The sequence below is a fragment of the Balaenoptera ricei genome, chromosome 16, assembly GCF_028023285.1.
Source record: "Balaenoptera ricei isolate mBalRic1 chromosome 16, mBalRic1.hap2, whole genome shotgun sequence".
Lineage (NCBI taxonomy): Eukaryota > Metazoa > Chordata > Mammalia > Artiodactyla > Balaenopteridae > Balaenoptera > Balaenoptera ricei.
The window spans coordinates 118,631,305-118,649,705 of record NC_082654.1 but is presented as its reverse complement, the minus strand read 5'-3'; the positions used below and the strand labels follow the sequence as shown (position 1 = coordinate 118,649,705).

The following is an 18,401-nucleotide window of genomic DNA, read 5'->3' as shown; positions in this document are numbered from 1 at the left end:
AGCAAGGTGTCCCAGACTCACTAACAGTGAATCACACAGTGGGGAATATTTACAAGCAGTAGAGCCTGAAAATGTGCCCACTGCTTTCTTCAGCAGAACTTACCTTTTCAAATAACATTTCAGGTATATCTCCCGAACATAAACAAGATGTCAATGCAGGCGGTACTGGATTATCTTTATACCAAGCAGTTGTCACCTAACTTGGACCTGGACCCACTGGAACTAATTGCCTTGGCAAACAGATTTTGCCTGCCACACTTGGTTGCACTTGCAGGTAAGGCTGATGACTCAGGGCCATGTGGTGTCTGACTGTCATATTTATCAAAATCGCATTTAAGCAAAAATAAGATTTCCAGGGAATAAAAATTAATTTTTTATCACCCAATATAGGACTGTCTGGTACAGGGTGATATGAACTGATCAAATGTATCAGACAGCCCAATTCAATTCAGCAACTATTTTTTAAGCACCTACTTTGTAGTAGGTCCTGCTGATGCACATTTAAAGCTGAGTAATGCATGGCCCCTGCCCCCAAGGCCCATGCTCTATGCCCTCTGCCTCATTTGTGGGTGGACCACAGAATTGGCAATAAAGCTGTTGTGTCCATTTATCCCCATAATGTGTGTTCAGACACAGTGTCTAAGAACGAGGCAGGGGGCTTCCCCGGTGGCACAGTGGTTAAGAATCCGCCTGCCAATGCAGGGGACACGGGTTCGATCCCTGGTCCGGGAAGATCCCACATGCCGCGGAGCAACTAAGCCTGAGTGCCGCAACTACTGAGCCTGCGTGCTGCAACTACTGAAGCCCACACGCCTAGAGCCTGTGCTCCACAACAAGAGAAGCCACCACAGTGAGAAACCCGCGCACTGCAACGAAGAGTAGCCCCTGCTCGCCACAACTAGAGAAAGCCCGCACGCAGCAACGAAGACCCAACACAGCCACGAAAAAAAAGAAAAGAGAAAGAGGCAGTAGGAGGCAGTGGTTAAGAACATGGGCTACAGATCCAGGTTGCCTGGGTTCAAATCCTGGCTCCACTATTTACTGGCTAGATGATTTCCTACTTGATTTAACTGCTCTGTGTCTCAGCTTTCTCTCTCTTTAAAATGGGGATCATAATATTCTACTACAGAATTATGAAGATTAAATGAGTTAAGAGATTATATATATATATAAAGAGAGAGGGAGTCCTTAGGAACAGTGTCTGGCACCTAGTAAGCGTTATGTAAGTGGTTTTCTTAAAGCTATTTTAGAAAATGTTCTGACATTGTCAAGATCATTTTGGGAAAAAGAGAAAAAGGGAGACTTGGTTTAACTTCACAGAATCTTATGTATCATTTCTAGATTTGCTCAGTTGGTAAGCCAAAGCAGGTCAAAATAAGATATACGCTTTCGAATAATTTTTTTCTTGAATTTAAACCTTGTGCTTCATTCACCAAAGGTGTCAATTAGCAATAAGGGTGTTTATGGCTACATTTAGTTGACTCCTATTAACCATGAAAGCAGAATAGTGCCTGCTTTGCTCACTGGCTTATCCACTGCACGCAGAAAAGTGCCTGAGCATATGTGGTTCTCAGTAAAGATCTGTTGCATCATTAAATGAAAATGAATGTATGAACAAACCAACCAGTCATATCTGCCCTTGACTTTCTGCCAGTGTCTTTAGAGAAAAGATTTATTTCTCTGTATTCCAGGTTTCTACTACACTCAACCAACTGGAGATCAAAGTTTTCTCCTTACCTCCCTTCTTCACCAGTTGGATAACAAGAGATGGTTGAAGTATTGCTATTCATTTTTTTAAACGGTTTTTAACCAATATACCTGAAGTCATAGATTCAAATGAGTATTGCTGCTTTTTAAATACTAACTCTAGGAGGCTGCAATGGGCAATTCTTTTTTTCAGAAGTAAGAGTCCAAGCCATTTGACTCTCCAGTTTTTATAAGTATTTGTCCTTTGAAAATAAATTGAATTTTTTTAAATAGTCAAAAGTAATTCGGAGGCAAATCTGTTGAACAAGGTTTGCGATCAATCTTGAAGTAGTGCCATTTTTGCTTAAATATTAAGTGTAGTGATGCAAACATGGGACTGATTTCTCCATGAAAGAAACTGACCCAAAGAAACCTTCTTGTGTGAACTATAGACTTCTATGTATGTTTACTTTTCTTATTAAATGCTGTTATTAACCGTTATGATTATTTAGTAAATAGCTTCCTAAGGTGATTCCTTTAATCCTTTATATAGTGTTTGGTGTGTAGTATAGAGCGTTTAGACCAGAGTGTTTAAAAATCAGTTTCTGGGGTGAAAATGCCTTGCAAGACAAAGTGTTAAACGAATATCAAGAAATATTGCAGTTCCCTAAAATTTATAACCCAGTGACTCCTCTGCGAGATTTAGTTCCAAATAGTTCTTTGTTTGTCAATCGAGCTGAGGAAGCTTGTGTCAAGAAACCATCCCAATCTTGATACCCTGTGGACCAGATGGGGGCGTACTGACTAACAAGTAAGTATGTATGGATAGAACCAGAGCAGAAAGTAAGCATGATTTGGACCACATACTAGAAGAACAGATGCAGTGCTAGAGATGAAAAAAGAATACATCAGCATCAAGGAGCCAGAAATGCCGGGCCAAGACTGTACCCACACGTCAGTGCCAGAGGCGGGCAACAGCCTAACAGAGGCAAGAGACAGCTCAGTCTCAGAACCACAGTTTGAATTCATCTTAGAAGCCTGGAACACAGCTTCGAAGCAGAAATGGCTCTCCCATCTAGACTTGTCTGACTTCTGGCTGAAGTCCCCCCCCCAGCCTTTGGAATCTGAGAGGTTGAACATGTCCCTTGTCTGCTGCTGATGAGACACACGTACACATTCACAATTTTAATTCCCCATTTGGACTCATTCCGGTTACTCAGTCTCTCCACGGTCAGAGAGTACTGAGAATTGGAGGGATGTGAATGGGGAAACTGTCAAGCAGGAAGATATGACGGAGTCTAGAGGATTCTAGGCAGGTACCGGCCTGTCCAGAGCAGCACGCTCCAATAGAACTGTCTGCAGTGATGGAAACTTTCTGTGTCCGCATTGGCCGATAACACGTGAAATGCGGCTTGCGTGGCTGAGGACCTGAGTTTTTTACTTTGTTTACTTTTAATTATTAATTGAAGTTTAATAGTCTCAGGTGGCCAGTAGTTACCATATTGGACAGAGAAGGTCTGGAGGACTCTGGCTAGTTCAGAAGGCTAACAAGTATCCCCGGAGCCGCTGGTGCCCTGGCTGGAGACCAGGACTCCCCGTACCGAAAGGCCACGCGTCAGAGCGGGCTCGAGATTCAGTTCACGTGGAGCTGTGAGCCAGACTTCCTCCCCTCTTGGCTGGTCCCGGACCACAGCTTCCAGGCACTAACTTTCTCCTGCCCCCTCTCCTCCCCAGAGCAGCACGCTGTTCAGGAGCTGACCAAGGCCGCCACGAGTGGCGTGGGCATTGATGCGGAAGTGCTCTCTTATTTGGAACTGGCCCAGGTTTGTAGCAATTTGCCTTTCACCTTTTCAGTGTGTTCAACCAGTTCGTGTAGCGCTGATGAAACATTCCACTGTTGCATCTGTCTAAATAAAGATGTCACCACCGAGTCACAGAGGCCCCCCACCGTGTGCAACGAGAAGATCTGAGAGTTTTACGTTTCATGCACCGTTCACCCTGCTGGGCTTTGTTTGAAAAAAAACAACAAGGACCCCACCCACACGCCAGCCCCCTTGTGCCCCCCCCCCCACTCCCCCTGCCCCGAGGCACCAGCTTCACATGTGGGAGAACAACTCGGGGCATGGGAGGAGAAGGCATTCTCTCTCCTTTTTTGAATTCTCAAACACAGATTGGCCGAGATCAGACAGTTTCTAGAATTTCGTGAAGCCCAGTGATGGATGCCTCACGTCTCACTGCAGCTCTCCTGGGTTTTTTTTTTTACATCAGTACTTGTTACTATTGACGTTGTGATTCCATAATCCTCATACACACTTGCCCTCTTCCTCTATAGAGGGTCTGAGATCCAGCCTCGGCTTTGTCACTACATAACTTACTTAAGGCACAAAGCTAAGCTCTGCCTCAGTTTCCTCATCTGTAGGAAATAAGGATGGTAATTCACACCCTGTCAACCTTACAGATTATTTTGAGAATCAGGTGGGAGAGAATGTTCCAGAAAGAGCACCGAAGAGAGGAAGCCCTCTCATAATACAAGGCACGTATGCAGAGTTATCTAGTCCCTGGCCTAGACTTACGGGCAATGAGTTTACACTCTGAAGGAACTAAGAATAAACTCTTTCATTTTTTTCTGTGGCCTATTGGGTTTGGCTTTCTCCATTCCCTTTCTCAGGGCAGTGGTTTACTAAGTCTTAGGTCAGGCAGCTTCAATCGAGATTTCTCAAAAGGGAAAACGGTGGATCAGGACTTCACAGCAACCTGGTCATTCTGACTTAACATGCAGCAAGGATTTGTTATTTTCTCCCCCTGCACCAGGCACCACCCTAGACAAGAGGACATGGAGATACAAACACGGTAGATTCTCTCTGCCCTTGGGGCCATCCTAGGCCACTGAGGGAAACAGACACAAGCACAAATTACTAGAATCCAATGTGAAAAACAACCTCATAGAGGTTACAGTTAAAACTGAGAACAGACATCAATCACAAGTAAAGTCAGCAAGCCCCCATCAACACTGACTGTCCAAATTTGGAATTTGGGGGTGTTTTGAAACAGGCCTGGAGGACAGCTTATGACTTGTGCCCTCTCCAGTAAGTATTCCTCCTCGAGAACAATCAAATGACCCAGAACTTCATATAGGGCCAGCCCACTTGAGGTAATGATTTACAGTTGTGTCTGTCTGTTTGCTTTGTGTTCCCACCCCGTGCCCTCCCCTGACCCCGCCCACACATACACCCTGCAAAGAAATAATATGATTCCTGCTAAGCTCTGACAAGCCTTGGCAAGAAGAGTTTAGGACAGAGTCTCCCACATCTTAGCTCATTTGTTAGACCCTAACCCGAGGGGTAAGTATTTAACAGTCAGCTTGGGGACAGGAGGGACCCTGATCGGTTGCATTTTCCAGTTTCCGGGGTGTAAATACCCCTACCTGGCCAACGTTAACGACTTGAAGTCACCGAGCTCAGAGTACAGAAGGGGCGCCCCCAGGGACACTCCTGAGCAGGTACAAGCCAAGCCCAGTACAGCACTGCTCTGCTCTGACTTTCAGAAGGAAATCCATTATCAAGAGATGTGGGAAGCACCTGCTAAAATTGTGTGTCATGTTGGGATTGTGATCTGCAGAGAGTTTCTTGAGTGAGTTTCCGAGGACGTTGGCTTTTCTCTTGGCCTCTGTTCAGGGCATTGATGGGGGCCCTGGAGGAAGTGCACTGTAGGTTTCAGGGGTTCACCTGCTCGGAGAAACTTCAAGAGCAGCAGACAACAGAATGGATGTCTGAAAGGGGCCTGGACAGAAAGAGTGAGGGATGGGGGCACCTGCCAAACTTGGGGAGGGAACGGGGAGTAGACTGTGGATTTTTGAGCATCGGGTGTTTTGCAGTCACAGCTTCCTCAGCTGCCACTGTCCTGAGCATCTGCTCAGAAAGGAGAGGGTGGATCGAGTGTCTGCATCCCTCCCTCCCCGCCCGCACTGCCTGCTCTTCTTATGTAACCAAAGGACAGGTACAGGACAGTCACCCACGCTGCAGTGCTCCTGCACTGGTCTTTCATGCTCCTCTTTCAGATCTCTGGCCCCAGCCAGCTGAGCTTTGACATGCAACACGGAGGATTCTGTTGCCGAGGCTTCCTTAAACAGAGATGACATCGCTGCTTTCTGCTGTGGGCTGGTGCCTTCCAGAGGCCACGGCCACTTATCATTAGAGGGCAGGTGGAAGGGGAGAGGAGGAGGGCAAGGCGTACTTTAGACCCCTGACCTGATACAGTGATCATTTTTAGCGCACATATCCCAGTGCGGGGGGGGGGGGGGGGGGGGAGGGAGGGTAGGAGTGTGCCAAACGCTTACACGTGGCTGGCGTCGGAACCATGGCCAAAGTCAAAACCCTGTAGTCAAAACAAGAGGTTTCCGAATTAGTCCTCTGGGCCCTTTATTTCTTTGACCCGTACCATGGCTTTTTATTTCTTTGTAGCCCCACTTTAGAAAACAGAGTCTGACCCCCTTTTGGTCACTTCCTTGCAGTTTCACAATGCCCACCAGCTGGCCGCCTGGTGTTTGCACCACATCTGCACCAACTACAACAGCGTTTGTTCCAAGTTCCGCAAGGAAATCAAATCGAAATCTGCAGGTGAGGCCGTGCGGTCCCCATCTGTCCATTTCTCATCACCTGTGACTGAAGGGTTCACCTTCACTGCCCTCGAGAAGGAACACGGGCAGCCCCCAGCTCACGGAAAATTCCTTGTACGGTGGTCACAGATTCATGTGACGTGACCCAAGGAATTGGAGGTTGGAAATTGTCTCTGGAGAACTTCCCAGCCGGGGGGGATCTGGGCGGAGGGGGGCATCAGGATGCCCTGCTGTGGAGCGGGCAGAGATTGTTGGCTCGCCCTTGTCCGGGGAGGCAGGCTTGGGAGCGAGCTTACGCTCTGCAATGAAGGGATCCTGGGTTCAGGCTCTCTGTGTCCAGCTGTGTCATTTTAGGCAAGTGATTCTACCTCTCAAAACTTTGGTGTCACTGCCTGCCACTGGCCCTACTCATAGTCTCTGCCCATTGGGTTGTTAAGATGAGCACACGATAGTCCTATATGAGAAGCCTAAGCACAGAACCTAGCACACAGAAGCCATGAATGAAGAGCAGGTATCATCATGTGCATCTTTCCTTCCCCAGACAACCAGGAATACTTTGAGCGGCACCGCTGGCCCCCTGTGTGGTACCTGAAGGAAGAAGACCACTACCAGCGAGTGAAAAGGGAAAGAGAGAAGGAAGATATTGCACTAAATAAACATCACTCGAGACGAAAGTGGTGCTTCTGGAATTCATCTCCAGCAGTCGCCTGAGGCAGAAGAGAAAAAAAAATCAGAAATCTGACACACCACTTTTAAAAGCACTACTGTAAAATTGGTCTTACTATTAGAGATAAGGTGTAGTTCAGGTGTCAGGCACTCATCTTCCTCCACTTTCATGCATTTATCTTTGTTGGGATCAAAGCACAAGCTCACCATCCATGAGCCTGGACAAAAAGGGAAGTTGACGCTCACTGCATTCCTTAAACTTGTATATTTTTTGTTAGAAGGCTTAATAAACTTTAGTCCGTTATCTCATTTCTTTTTATACAAAGGAAAACAAATCCAGCTTTCAGGTTTCGAATTCCAGATTGGAAAATATTTTTATATGGTCTCTTGTAAATGAAAATACTGTGTATTACTTTATTTTACAGGCCACACATTAACCATGAAGTCGCCCTGTGATTCTCTTTGCCCATGTGACCACCAAGCATTATTACTTAGAGGGTTATCCTTTTGTCGTGAAGTAAAGGGTTGGAATGAAATTCCCCAAAGTGCAAGTTAGGGAGTGTCTCATCTTTGTTCTGCCGAATAGCATCGGTATAATTACAAAGTCAACTCCAAGAACGTGTAATATTTACAATATTTGCCATGTAAGTGCTAGTAATTATATGGTTATATGTGCCATGTAAAATATAGTGATATCACATCTTCTGTTGTGTAAAACATCTAGATTTAAGAGGATAATCTTTATAATCATTAGAAGGGCTTAATAAATCCCAGCATTATCCAGGGCAAAACTCTCTGGTGGACCTGAATACAGAAGATACCGTAAGAGCATTGGTGTTCGGATTGCTGTATTAGGACGTACATCTCTCAGTGTTCCTTGATCTTGCCATGTTTCTGCATGCAGATTCTCCGCTGACTTGAATCGAGATGGGCAAGGGAAAGGGTCCCCGGACTCTGTCCCAACGTCTGCAGGCTTGTCACACCTCCCCACCGGAAACAGGCTTCCTCAGGTCTCTCACCTGCGGCCAACTTCACTTTGTAAGACCCATATTTTTAACTCTTCCCAGGGAAAATTCACGTTGCTGCAGAAGTAGACCAAGGCAGACCACCCACCCCTGCTGAAATTCAGCGGGGCCTGTGAAGGCACGAAGCTGGAGGCTGGGTCGTCTAGGGTCACTGCATTCTCCAACGCAGACGGGAATTCTACTCCAAGAGTCTAGGAAATGGTGCTATTGTGAGTTAGTGCTGACCCTTTGTCATTCTGAGTTTTCAGTGTTAAAATAGAAAGTATTGAGCAAGGGAGTTTTGAGAGGCCGTCAATCACTGCTTCTCTGTAAATTAAAATGTTACAGCACTCACGCAGAGCATTTTAAGGCCACACTTCCATACCTGTCATGGGATGTTGTATGGTGGAGGCTGGGACTTTTTCTATCAGGAAGTCAATTTACTGATGCTAAAAGCTGTTGATTTTTTTTCTAGCTTTCTGAAGTTGGAAAAGAGACAGTTGAATCCAAACTCCAATGTTGACAGCCAAATATATTTGAAAATCTATCCAGATTACAGATGGACATTTATTACTGGCAGTGGATACACACCACATTTGAAAGCTGGGAGAGGCCCAGCAATAAAGAGGCTCCTTTACCACCCTCTCATGACAAAGGAGGGGGCAGTAGAGTAGGGAAGGATGGGATGATTGTAAATGCATCTACTTTAGTTTTGGGTCAATAGGTTGTAAGTCATGAATGGAAGGAGAAAGGAGACAGAATGAGAGGAAGAATCGGCATATATCCCATCATAAAATGGTAGAAGTTGAGTTTTCGATGAGTAGTCAGAATTGAATTTACACAACCAAAGCTCCCATGTGATTGTAATCTTGCCAAAATGTAATGGACATATAAATGAACCTGGGTATAAGCAATAATATCCACTAGTGTTTGTTATCAGCTGCTGTAACCAAGTGGCTGGTTCATTTGGTTGACGCTGATTATGGCCTTTTAACCATGGTGGTTTGTTTTGTGTTTTTTATTTCACGAAAAGCCAGTAAAATCGTTTAGCTATAAAATGCTTCCAGTTTTTCTTTAAGGACTACTGTCATTATCATGTGTGTAATTTTCATTGCTTTTTAAAAAAACTATCAAAACTTTAAAGGTGCTGGGTCATGGGGTCTGTGTGTCCTCTAGGAACCAGGCAGCTTGAATGACCGTCGTCTTTGTCTTCAGTATTGCCAGCAGAGTGCAATGCCACGATGTAAATGAGGGGTCTGGATCTTTGCTCTTGGCTAATATGGTTATGTCATTAGACGTGGTACAGTTCTGGAAAAAACAAAACTGATGTCTTCACCCTAGTGGACTTCTTATAATCGGATTTTGGGGGATTCTACCAGCAATTAAGTCAAAGTTTGCATTGGTGGACTCGTGAAGATCAGTTTTTTCTTCAGAAGCAGATCTGAGAAAAGCCTTTGGAAAAATCTGTAAAAAATTTCTGGACTTCTAGGTAGTGTAATATTTGCCCAAGCTCAGAAGGAAGAAGGGTCTCCAATGAGGTCACAGAGGGGGATTTTCTGAGTGGCAAATTCCCTATGACTCCATGGAAAGGAGTTGACAACTGTAAAAAATAACCGCAGGAAAACGACAGTGAGTTTCCAATACAGTTACACACCTTTTGAAGGTGGGTGGTCCAGATCAGACACCTTTTACATAACGCATACCAGTGGGGTCTTACGTATAGAAAGTCTTGGTCTAAATTTCTCCTATGGCAATGCCTGGCAAACCATCAAGGATTTCAGCAACCCTATGTCAGCATTATAGGAACCACAAATTCTACTGGTTTAGAGGTAACTCAAGTATTTTCATTATAGACATTCAAAAGCAGGAATTCTGTGCTTCTCAGATTTTTTTTCACACTTGCTTCCATTGTATGGTATATCAGTCGTCAAAATTCAGTTTTTCATCACTGTGACATTGGCTAAGTAGAATAAATTCTACTAGTGAGAGGAAAAAACAAAGTGAATTCTGAATTTGGAAACTTAACGAGTGCAGCATTTCTGAAATGAATGCTTTTCTGCAAGCTAAAGATTTACCAGACTTTTTCTTATGGAAATATATGTGGTGTTTCTTTAATTGAATGCCCTAATTGGATGCCAGTGGGCAAATAGCAATAATTCCTCTTTTCTAGAAGAATGTGACTATTGCATAAAAGATGTAGTGTTCAAAGTTAGCCAGGGAGAATGTGTTTGTGTTCTGTGTGTGTGTGTATGTGTGTAAGTAATCAAGAAACAACACAAGGAAGAAAAAAAAAAAAGGCTAAACACAATTTTAAAAAATAAAGAGGGAGAAGGGGCACTGACGAGAGCCACCGAAGTTGAATTAAGCACTGTGAGCCTTGGATGCACCTCTTTCTTCCAAAGTGCTCATTTATGAGATTATTCCATATCTCATGACTTAATTTTCAGATGAAGACTCTGCTCTCTTAAATTTCCAATCAGGAGGCAGGTGATGTATGCACCATTGAAAGGCGCTGGCGTGGCAACACTGCTGACCTCCTGTCAAAGGAGAAGCCATGCTCTTCCCTTTGGCTGCATTTGAAAATCTCACCCTGTGCTGCTAGTGCCTTTAAGTTGGGTATTTTTACTTAAGCCATTTAGATGCGGGATTTTTCACTGGTTCAGGTGCCTCATCAGTTAGACATTTACAGACTATAGTCTACAAAATATGGAAATAATTTGGGAGCAGATAACTCTTGGGTGGAAACAAGTCAATCACACAGTTGCACATCCACAGACGTGAAAGTGTTAGAAACAACAGTAGGAGACATGAAGTGACTTGCCAGCAACTCCCTCCTGTTGCTCACCAGTTCTCCAGGAACAGAACATGTTAGTGACATGCATTTCCAGAATGTAGACGAACTGGGTGATTCCCAAATGTGGCCCCATGGAAGGAGTACTTAAATTCTTTGAGTCTGAATACATTCTCAATCCCAAAGACAAGAATGTTTAGATGTAGCAGGCAATCAATAAGAAAAGAACTTGATTCATATCTCTCTGCTTGGATGCCAACCAAAGTTTGGGCATTTTTGTTTGTTTGTTTCCTCCCAATCTGATAAAAAATAAACATCCTTTTGATTTGATGATTCATGGTAGTCCCAACTGGAGGGATAAGACCCATGGAATGTTAAGTTTAACTGGTGTGGGAAAAGATACACAACCTCTCCAAGCTTTAGTCGTCTAAAAAAAAATGGAAACAACTTTCACTGAGTTTTTAGTGCAGATTAAATGAGATGATTTACGTAAAGCACTTGGAACAGTGCCTGACACATAGTTATCACTCAGTAAATAAACCTGTGTACTCAGCATGTGAAATACCCAGGCAAGAAATCCAGGAGAGAGGACAACTCTGAACATTACAAAATGGAACAGTATTGTCTTTTCCTGCATTTCTCTGAAGCCGTGTGCCAGCCTTGCTGCTTAGTGCTTCATGACAGTGATTAAAGAGTCAGAAAATAAGAGCTATGGAAAGAGAAAAGGCAAGTGGTAGGAGGATGGAGGAGAGTACGTCTCTTTCCAAGAAGACACTGCCCCTCACTGTTCCTCCCTTCTCTCCATGGAATAAGGGCTGGACCACCCTAAAGTGAAACTTGGCTGAGCCAAGTTTGAGATGACATCTCAAAAGCCCCTTGAATACTAAGATTACTGATTTTCTGCCTTTAAAAAAACCCCCAGAGATAAAAAACCTTTCCCCCCGCAAACCATCAAACAGCTCGGGGTTTTTAAGCACAAGCCACCTGTTCTCCTTGCTTGCCCTTGCAATAAACCTTTCCAAAAAAATAAATAAATCCCTAGAGAGCTTGTGCATATGCATTGAAGGTTGCCTTCTAATTTTATTTCACATATGAAGTCTAAAGAAAAAGTAACCTACCAGTACAAATTCTACAGATTTTTCAAAGAGTCTCTTGAATTCTGTGAATCATACCAACATGAATATAAAACTTAGTTTTCCATTCTGGGTGGTGAACCACAGAGCAACACTACCTAATTCATGAGATGGAGGGTGTTCAGACCACTGTGATTTCTCCCCCAGCCTCACGCCCACTGGGATGCTGGGACCTCATGACCACCACCAATATATCTTTCAATTTATGTACTGGAGAGAATTCTTTAAAAGTAAGTAGTCATAGTAAATGGCCAAACATTTGAAATTTCCAACTCTTAGAGAAATGGGCTTACCAATCTTTTAAAAAGTAATAATAATAAGGTGGACTCTCTCCCCAGCAAATTCTGTACTGCTGGTACCCTTGCACCCATTTTGCTGACATTTGCATAGGTAGCCAGGGTGGTGAGGCCTTGGGAGGCTAAGATGCACTTTCACATGCTCTTCCAGTCTTATTCCAGTATTTCCTCACAGTGCCCAACCCGATGGATTGATGTTCCAAGTTTGGCACCAATCTATCAGAGTCCAAGACACAGATATGAGAACCATGATAATAATATTTAACAGTTTTTAGTACATACTGTGGCCAAACAATAAGTGCTTTACATGCACTTACCTCATTTAATTCTCACAACACTGTCTTATGGGGAAGGTAATGGGTTCCCCAGAAGCCAACCCTGAGACAGAGAGTCACAGGCGAGTGATTTATTTAGGAAGTGCCCTTAGGTGAGACCAACATGGGAGGGGGAAGGAAGCAGGAAGGTAAGAAGCCAAGCAGGGGCACAGTTTCAGACAGTCCCACTCTCAGCCTGGTCTTCAGGTGTGCCCTGCAGTATAAACTACACCTCGGAGTTGGCTTTCCTATTCCTGCACAGATAGTCAAAGGCTAAGTGCTCTGGGCAGGGGAGGGGGTTAGTGCAAACTTCTGAGCATTTTAGGCCTGTGTTGGCGAGTTGAAAAAAGTGGCTCCAACCATAAGGAAGAATAAATTCAAAATGGCTTAAAGACTTAAACATAAGATATGACATCACGGGCTTCCCTGGTGGTGCAGTGGTTGAGAATCTGCCTGCTAATGCAGGGAACACGGGTTCGAGCCCTGGGCTGGGAAGATCCCACATGCCGCGGAGCAACTAGGCCCGTGAGCCACAACTACTGAGCCTGCGCATCTGGAGCCTGTGCTCCGCAACAAGAGAGGCCGCGACAGTGAGAGGCCCGCGCACCGCGATGAAGAGTGGCCCCCACTTGCCACAACTAGAGAAAGCCCTCGCACAGAAAGACGAAACACAGCCAAAAATAAATAAATAAATAAAAATAAACAAACGTGGGGTTAAAAAAACATAAATAAATAAAATACAACTTCTAAAAAAAAAAAAAAGATATGACATCATAAAACTCCTAGAAGAGAACATAGGCAAAATATTCTCTGACATAAATCGTACCAAGGTTTTCTTAGATCAGTCTCCCAAGGCAATAGAAATAAAAACAAAAATAAACAAATGGGACCTAATCAAACTTACAAGCTTTTGCACAGCAAAGGAAACCATAAACAAAACGAAAAGACAACCCACAGAATGGGAGAAAATATTTGCAAATGGTGCAAACAACAAGGGCTTAATTTCCAAATATACAAACAGCTCATACAACTGAGCAACAAAAAACAAACAACCCTATCCAAAAATGGGCAGAAGACCTAAATAGACATTACGCCAAAGAAGACATACAGATGGCCAACAGTCACATGAAAAGATGCTCAACATCACTAATTATTAGAGAAATGCAAATCAAAACTACAATGAGGTATCACCTCGCACCAGCCAGAATGGCCATCATTTAAAAGTCTACAAAAAACAAATGCTGGGGAGAGTGTGGAGAAAAGGGAACCCTCCTACACTGTTGGTGGGAATGTAAGTTGGTGCAGCCACTGTGGAAAACAGTATGGAGGTTCCTCAGAAAACAAAAAGTAGAATTACATATGATCCAGCAATCCCACTCCTGGGCATATATCCGGACAAAACTATAATTCAAAAAGATACATGCACCCCAAAGACGCAGACCTACTAGAGAATGGACTTGAGGACACGGGGAGGGGGAAGGGTAAGCTGGGACGAAGTGAGAGAGTGGCATGGACATATATACACTACCAAATGTAAAATAGATAGCTGGTGGGAAGCAGCCGCACAGCACAGGGAGATCAGCTCGGTGCTTTGTGACCACCTAGAGGGGTGGGATAGGGAGGGTGGGAGGGAGACGCAAGAGGGAGGAGATATGGGGATATATGTATATGTATAGCTGATTCACTTTGTTATACAGCAGAAACTAACACACCATTGTAAAGCAATTATACTGCAATAAAAATGTTAAAAAAAAATAACTACATAAAAAAAAAAATTAGTGGGCAAGTAGCATGCTTGCACCACATAGAGTGAGACTGGTATTCAGTTACCTCTGTTGCGCCAGTTTGTGTTGCAGTTTACCAACTCAGTATAGCCGTGCATTTAAAATTCCTTTTTAAGATTTGTGGATTTTATTTTTATTAAGAATATAGATATATGGGCTTCCCTGGTGGCGCAGTGGTTGAGAGTCTGCCTGCTAATGCAGGGGACACGCGTTCGAGCCCTGGTCTGGGAAGATCCTACATGCCGCGGAGCAACTGGGCCCGTGCGCCACAACTACTGAGCCTGCGCGTCTGGAGCCTGTGCTCCGCAACAAGAGAGGCCGCGATAGTGAAGAGGCCCACGCACTGCGATGAAGAGTGGCCCCCGCTTGCTGCAACTAGAGAAAGCCCTCACAGAAACGAAGACCTAACACAGCCAAAAATAAATAAATAAATAAATTAATTAATTTAAAAAAAAAAAAAAAAGAATATAGATATAAAGTACTGTAGCTTACAGCTAGGCCCTGAAATATCTCTTTAGGATCTGTTAGGAATAAGATTGATATTGTATTGTGTTTAACCTGCACAATGTGGAAAGCTGATATACCTGTGCAAAATCTTTGCCTCTGTGCTGTCAGTGTGATGTGCTTTCTGCATGGTTATATACTACTAGTGATTTTATCAAAACTTCTAAAACTTAAATTACACGGTAAAGGATCTGTAAGAGGCTGCATAAATGTTAGTTGGCACGTAAAGACAATTGTAGAAGTTGAAGACATGATTGCTATATTTCAGTGTTTAATCCCACTCAACATATTGCCTTCTAAGCTTTCTTTTTTGTTCAAAGCATGATCTTAAAGATATGTTTAAGTTAATGGATGTAATGCAGGGTTCCTACACTGTACTGGCACATGTTGGTGGCCCTCTGTGCCCTAGATGTATGCACACAGGGTGCAAGTAAAAAGCTACAGAGTGAAAAAAAAAAAAAAAAGATACATGCACCCCAATGTTCCTAGCAGCACTATTCACAATAAGCAAGGTATGGAAGCAACCTAAGTGTCCATCAGCAGAGGAATGGATAAAGATGTGGTACATATATACAACGGAATATTCCTCAGCCAACAGAAAGAATGAAATAATGCCATTTGCAGCAACATGGACGCAACTAGAGATTATCATAAGTGAAGTAAGTCAGAAAGAGAAAGACAAATATCATATGATATCACTTATATGTGGAATCTAAAATATGACACAAATGAACTTATCTGTGAAACAGAAACAGAATCACGGACATAGAGAACAGACTGGTGGTTGCCAAGGGGGAGGAGGTTGGGGGAGGGATGAAGTGGGAGATTGGGGTGAGCGGATGCAAGCTATTATGTATATATAAACAACAAGGTCCTACTGTCTAGCCGATGGAACTATATTCAACATATATAACTGAATCACTTTGCTGTACAGCAGAAATTAACACAACATTGGAAATCAACTATACTTCAATTTTTAAAAATGAGTTATAAAACAGAAAAAGAAAATGGCTCCAGTAGCATGTAGGAAATCCTCTGAGGTGAGTCATGGGTGTAGGCTGTTGAAGGTAAGCAGAAGAACACAAAAGCCAGGGAGGGACACCCAGAAATGTGAAAAGGACTTAACGGTGTCAGGTTACTCTGGCCACTAACCTCTATCTTGAAATTCTGAAAAACAACCTGGACTATTTGATGGGGCACACTGGTGGAAGTCTTGTGTGCTGACAAAACATTGCATCCTCTTTTGCTTACTGTCAAAAAGCTTCAGAAATCAACTTGAAGAGCATCAGAAGAGAAATTCATCTTGGATTAACTTTTCAAAATTACCGAATCTCAAACGTAATCATCCTTCCCCAAAATGTACCCAAGACCTTATTGGAAAGGGCATGATTGAATTTCCCCTAGATCGTGCACAACAAATTTAATAACGATTTAGTTGAACCTCAACAAATTTCTGCCACACAGCATTTTCTAGATTTACAGCAATTTCGGAAAAAAGCCCAGGATGGCAATTCTGATTCTCCCTCAACACACCTACCATCTCCCTACACACACCAGAATCAGTCCAGAGGAAATGATCAAAGTCTTTTAAAATTTTTATTTCAATACCAACTGCTTGATTTCCACGGCATTCACTGCCTGATTTTTACTGAGCTAACCATAGGACCTAAAGTCAAGTCGCTGCTCAGAGCCTACACAGTGGAATCTAGACCTAACTCCTCATTTTAGGAAGTTAACAGAGTATTCCTCCAACTGCCCAAACGCTAAGCAATGCTGCCAGCTACAGCCATAGGGCAATGCCTCCCCTTGGATCATTTTTCTGTTTATTCAGACAATTCTGTGGGAAGAGAACAGTTTTATCGGTCCATATATCTTCTTGCAACTTGCTGAGGGAGGCTGGGAGGAGTAAATATCTGTACTCTTCCCAATGGGGTACCTTTTTGTTTTCTTTTCAGAGTTTGGGTTGTTTCTGATTGATGGATATATTGGTAATAAGGGTGAATGATGTCTCTGTGTGTGATGATCATCTTTGATGAAACTAACTCTTTCCAAAAATGGTGTTCACAAACGTATGTATGGATACAAGGGGGAAAGAGATTTGTGGGATGAATTGGGAGATTGGGATTGACACATATACACTATTGATGCTATGTATAAAATAGATAACTAATGAGAACCTACTGTAGAGCACAGGGAACTCTACTCAATGCTCTGTGGTGACCTAAATGTTTAAGGAAATCCAAAAAAGAGGGGATATATGTATATGAGGATGTATCCCAAAAAGAGGGCATATATGTATAAGAGGGAATATATTCCTGATTCACTTTGCTGTACAGTAGAAACTAACACAACATTGTGAAGAAACTATACTCCAATAAAAACTATAAAAAACAAGAAAACAAAAAACAAAAAATAAACAAAACGAAAATGGCATTCATCTGTCATTTTCAACAGGGACGTTCTTCTCGACGTATGTATGCCCTAAAACAGAAATGATTGCCTTCATAACCAGTTAGGATATATCTCCCTTATCTTAAAAACACTTGGTATGAGTGAGGCCCTCAGATGACAGCCATGAAAACATGCTTCTATTGAGAGCATATTGGACCCAAAATCCACCCAGCAAGTTAGGGCCTTCCAGGTTCAAGATCATTCCATATCTCATTTCTCCTAAGACAGACCCCACCCATTCCCAGCAAAGTCTGTTAACAGGGTCCCTTGGATCCTCAAGTCTGAAGCCATGCATTATACCTATCACGTTCCCATCCCACCCTCTCCCTTGCCCCAAGCCTGACCCTGCTTCTAGGCCTGGCCCTGTAGAAATCCCATTTGACCAACATCATACCACATCCAAGTAGATGACGCAAATAAAGGTCTGGATGCCTTGTGGCAGGATAGGTAAAAAAGGTCCACTTTCCAAATCCTACAGAGGTTCATACGGAACACCTTTATAACCCAAAATCTCTGACATCAGAACTGACTTTCTCATCTACCATATTTTGCCAGGAGGTAGCTTCATTTCATTCAGTCTTAGAAATGTCTTCTACTGGTGTGGTGCAAATCATCCACGCCTTATCTTGGGAAGCCTCATGATTATATGTTGATTTAGTCCTCCTTCTACTTTGCCAAAGGGTTGATCTAAAGCTTATCACAAATCAATTCAATTCACCTAGGACTTTCTGAACTTCTACTATGTACCAAAAATAGTATAAGACTCAGTCTATGACCCGGGTGAGCACATAAAATCTGGTTGGACACACCCAAATAATAACAACAATAAGAATAAACATGCCAAAATTATACTCAGTATTGCATGATTATGTTGTGAGTTCCTCTGAAGCATGATCTAGGCTCCAGGGCAAAGAGTGCTGGGATAGCTTAACATTATCATGTGTTTGACATGACTGGGAGAATGAGCTGGTAGTATAATTGTCAAGTTTTATTCATTCCACAAATATTTATTGCACAGATACCTGCCTAATACGTGCAGCCACTTTTCTAAGTACCAATGCCCCTATCATTATGGAGTTTACATTCCATTGTGGGAGGCATGCAATGAAAGCAAACCAATATGTATTTTTATCAGATAATTGCTATGCAGGAAAAAG

At 43.1% G+C, this 18,401-nt stretch overlaps 1 protein-coding gene across 6 annotated transcripts in view; it reads left to right on the top strand.

The window, feature by feature from the left end:
- The window catches only part of RHOBTB1 (Rho related BTB domain containing 1), a 70,584-nt gene extending 61,555 nt beyond the window's left edge, over window positions 1–9,029 (top strand). For 5 of the 6 annotated variants that reach the window (XM_059899918.1, XM_059899920.1, XM_059899917.1 and 2 more), the window contains 4 exons: window positions 124–274; window positions 3,421–3,509; window positions 6,197–6,302; window positions 6,843–9,029. In XM_059899918.1, the coding sequence (XP_059755901.1) occupies window positions 124–274; window positions 3,421–3,509; window positions 6,197–6,302; window positions 6,843–7,012 (516 nt within the window). In that variant the 3' untranslated portion in view covers window positions 7,013–9,029. Of the gene's footprint in view, window positions 1–123; window positions 275–3,018; window positions 3,099–3,420; window positions 3,510–6,196; window positions 6,303–6,842 lie in introns of those variants that run through there. The other variant, XM_059899921.1, reaches the window with a different exon arrangement.
- The last annotated feature ends 9,372 nt before the right edge of the window (window positions 9,030–18,401 follow it).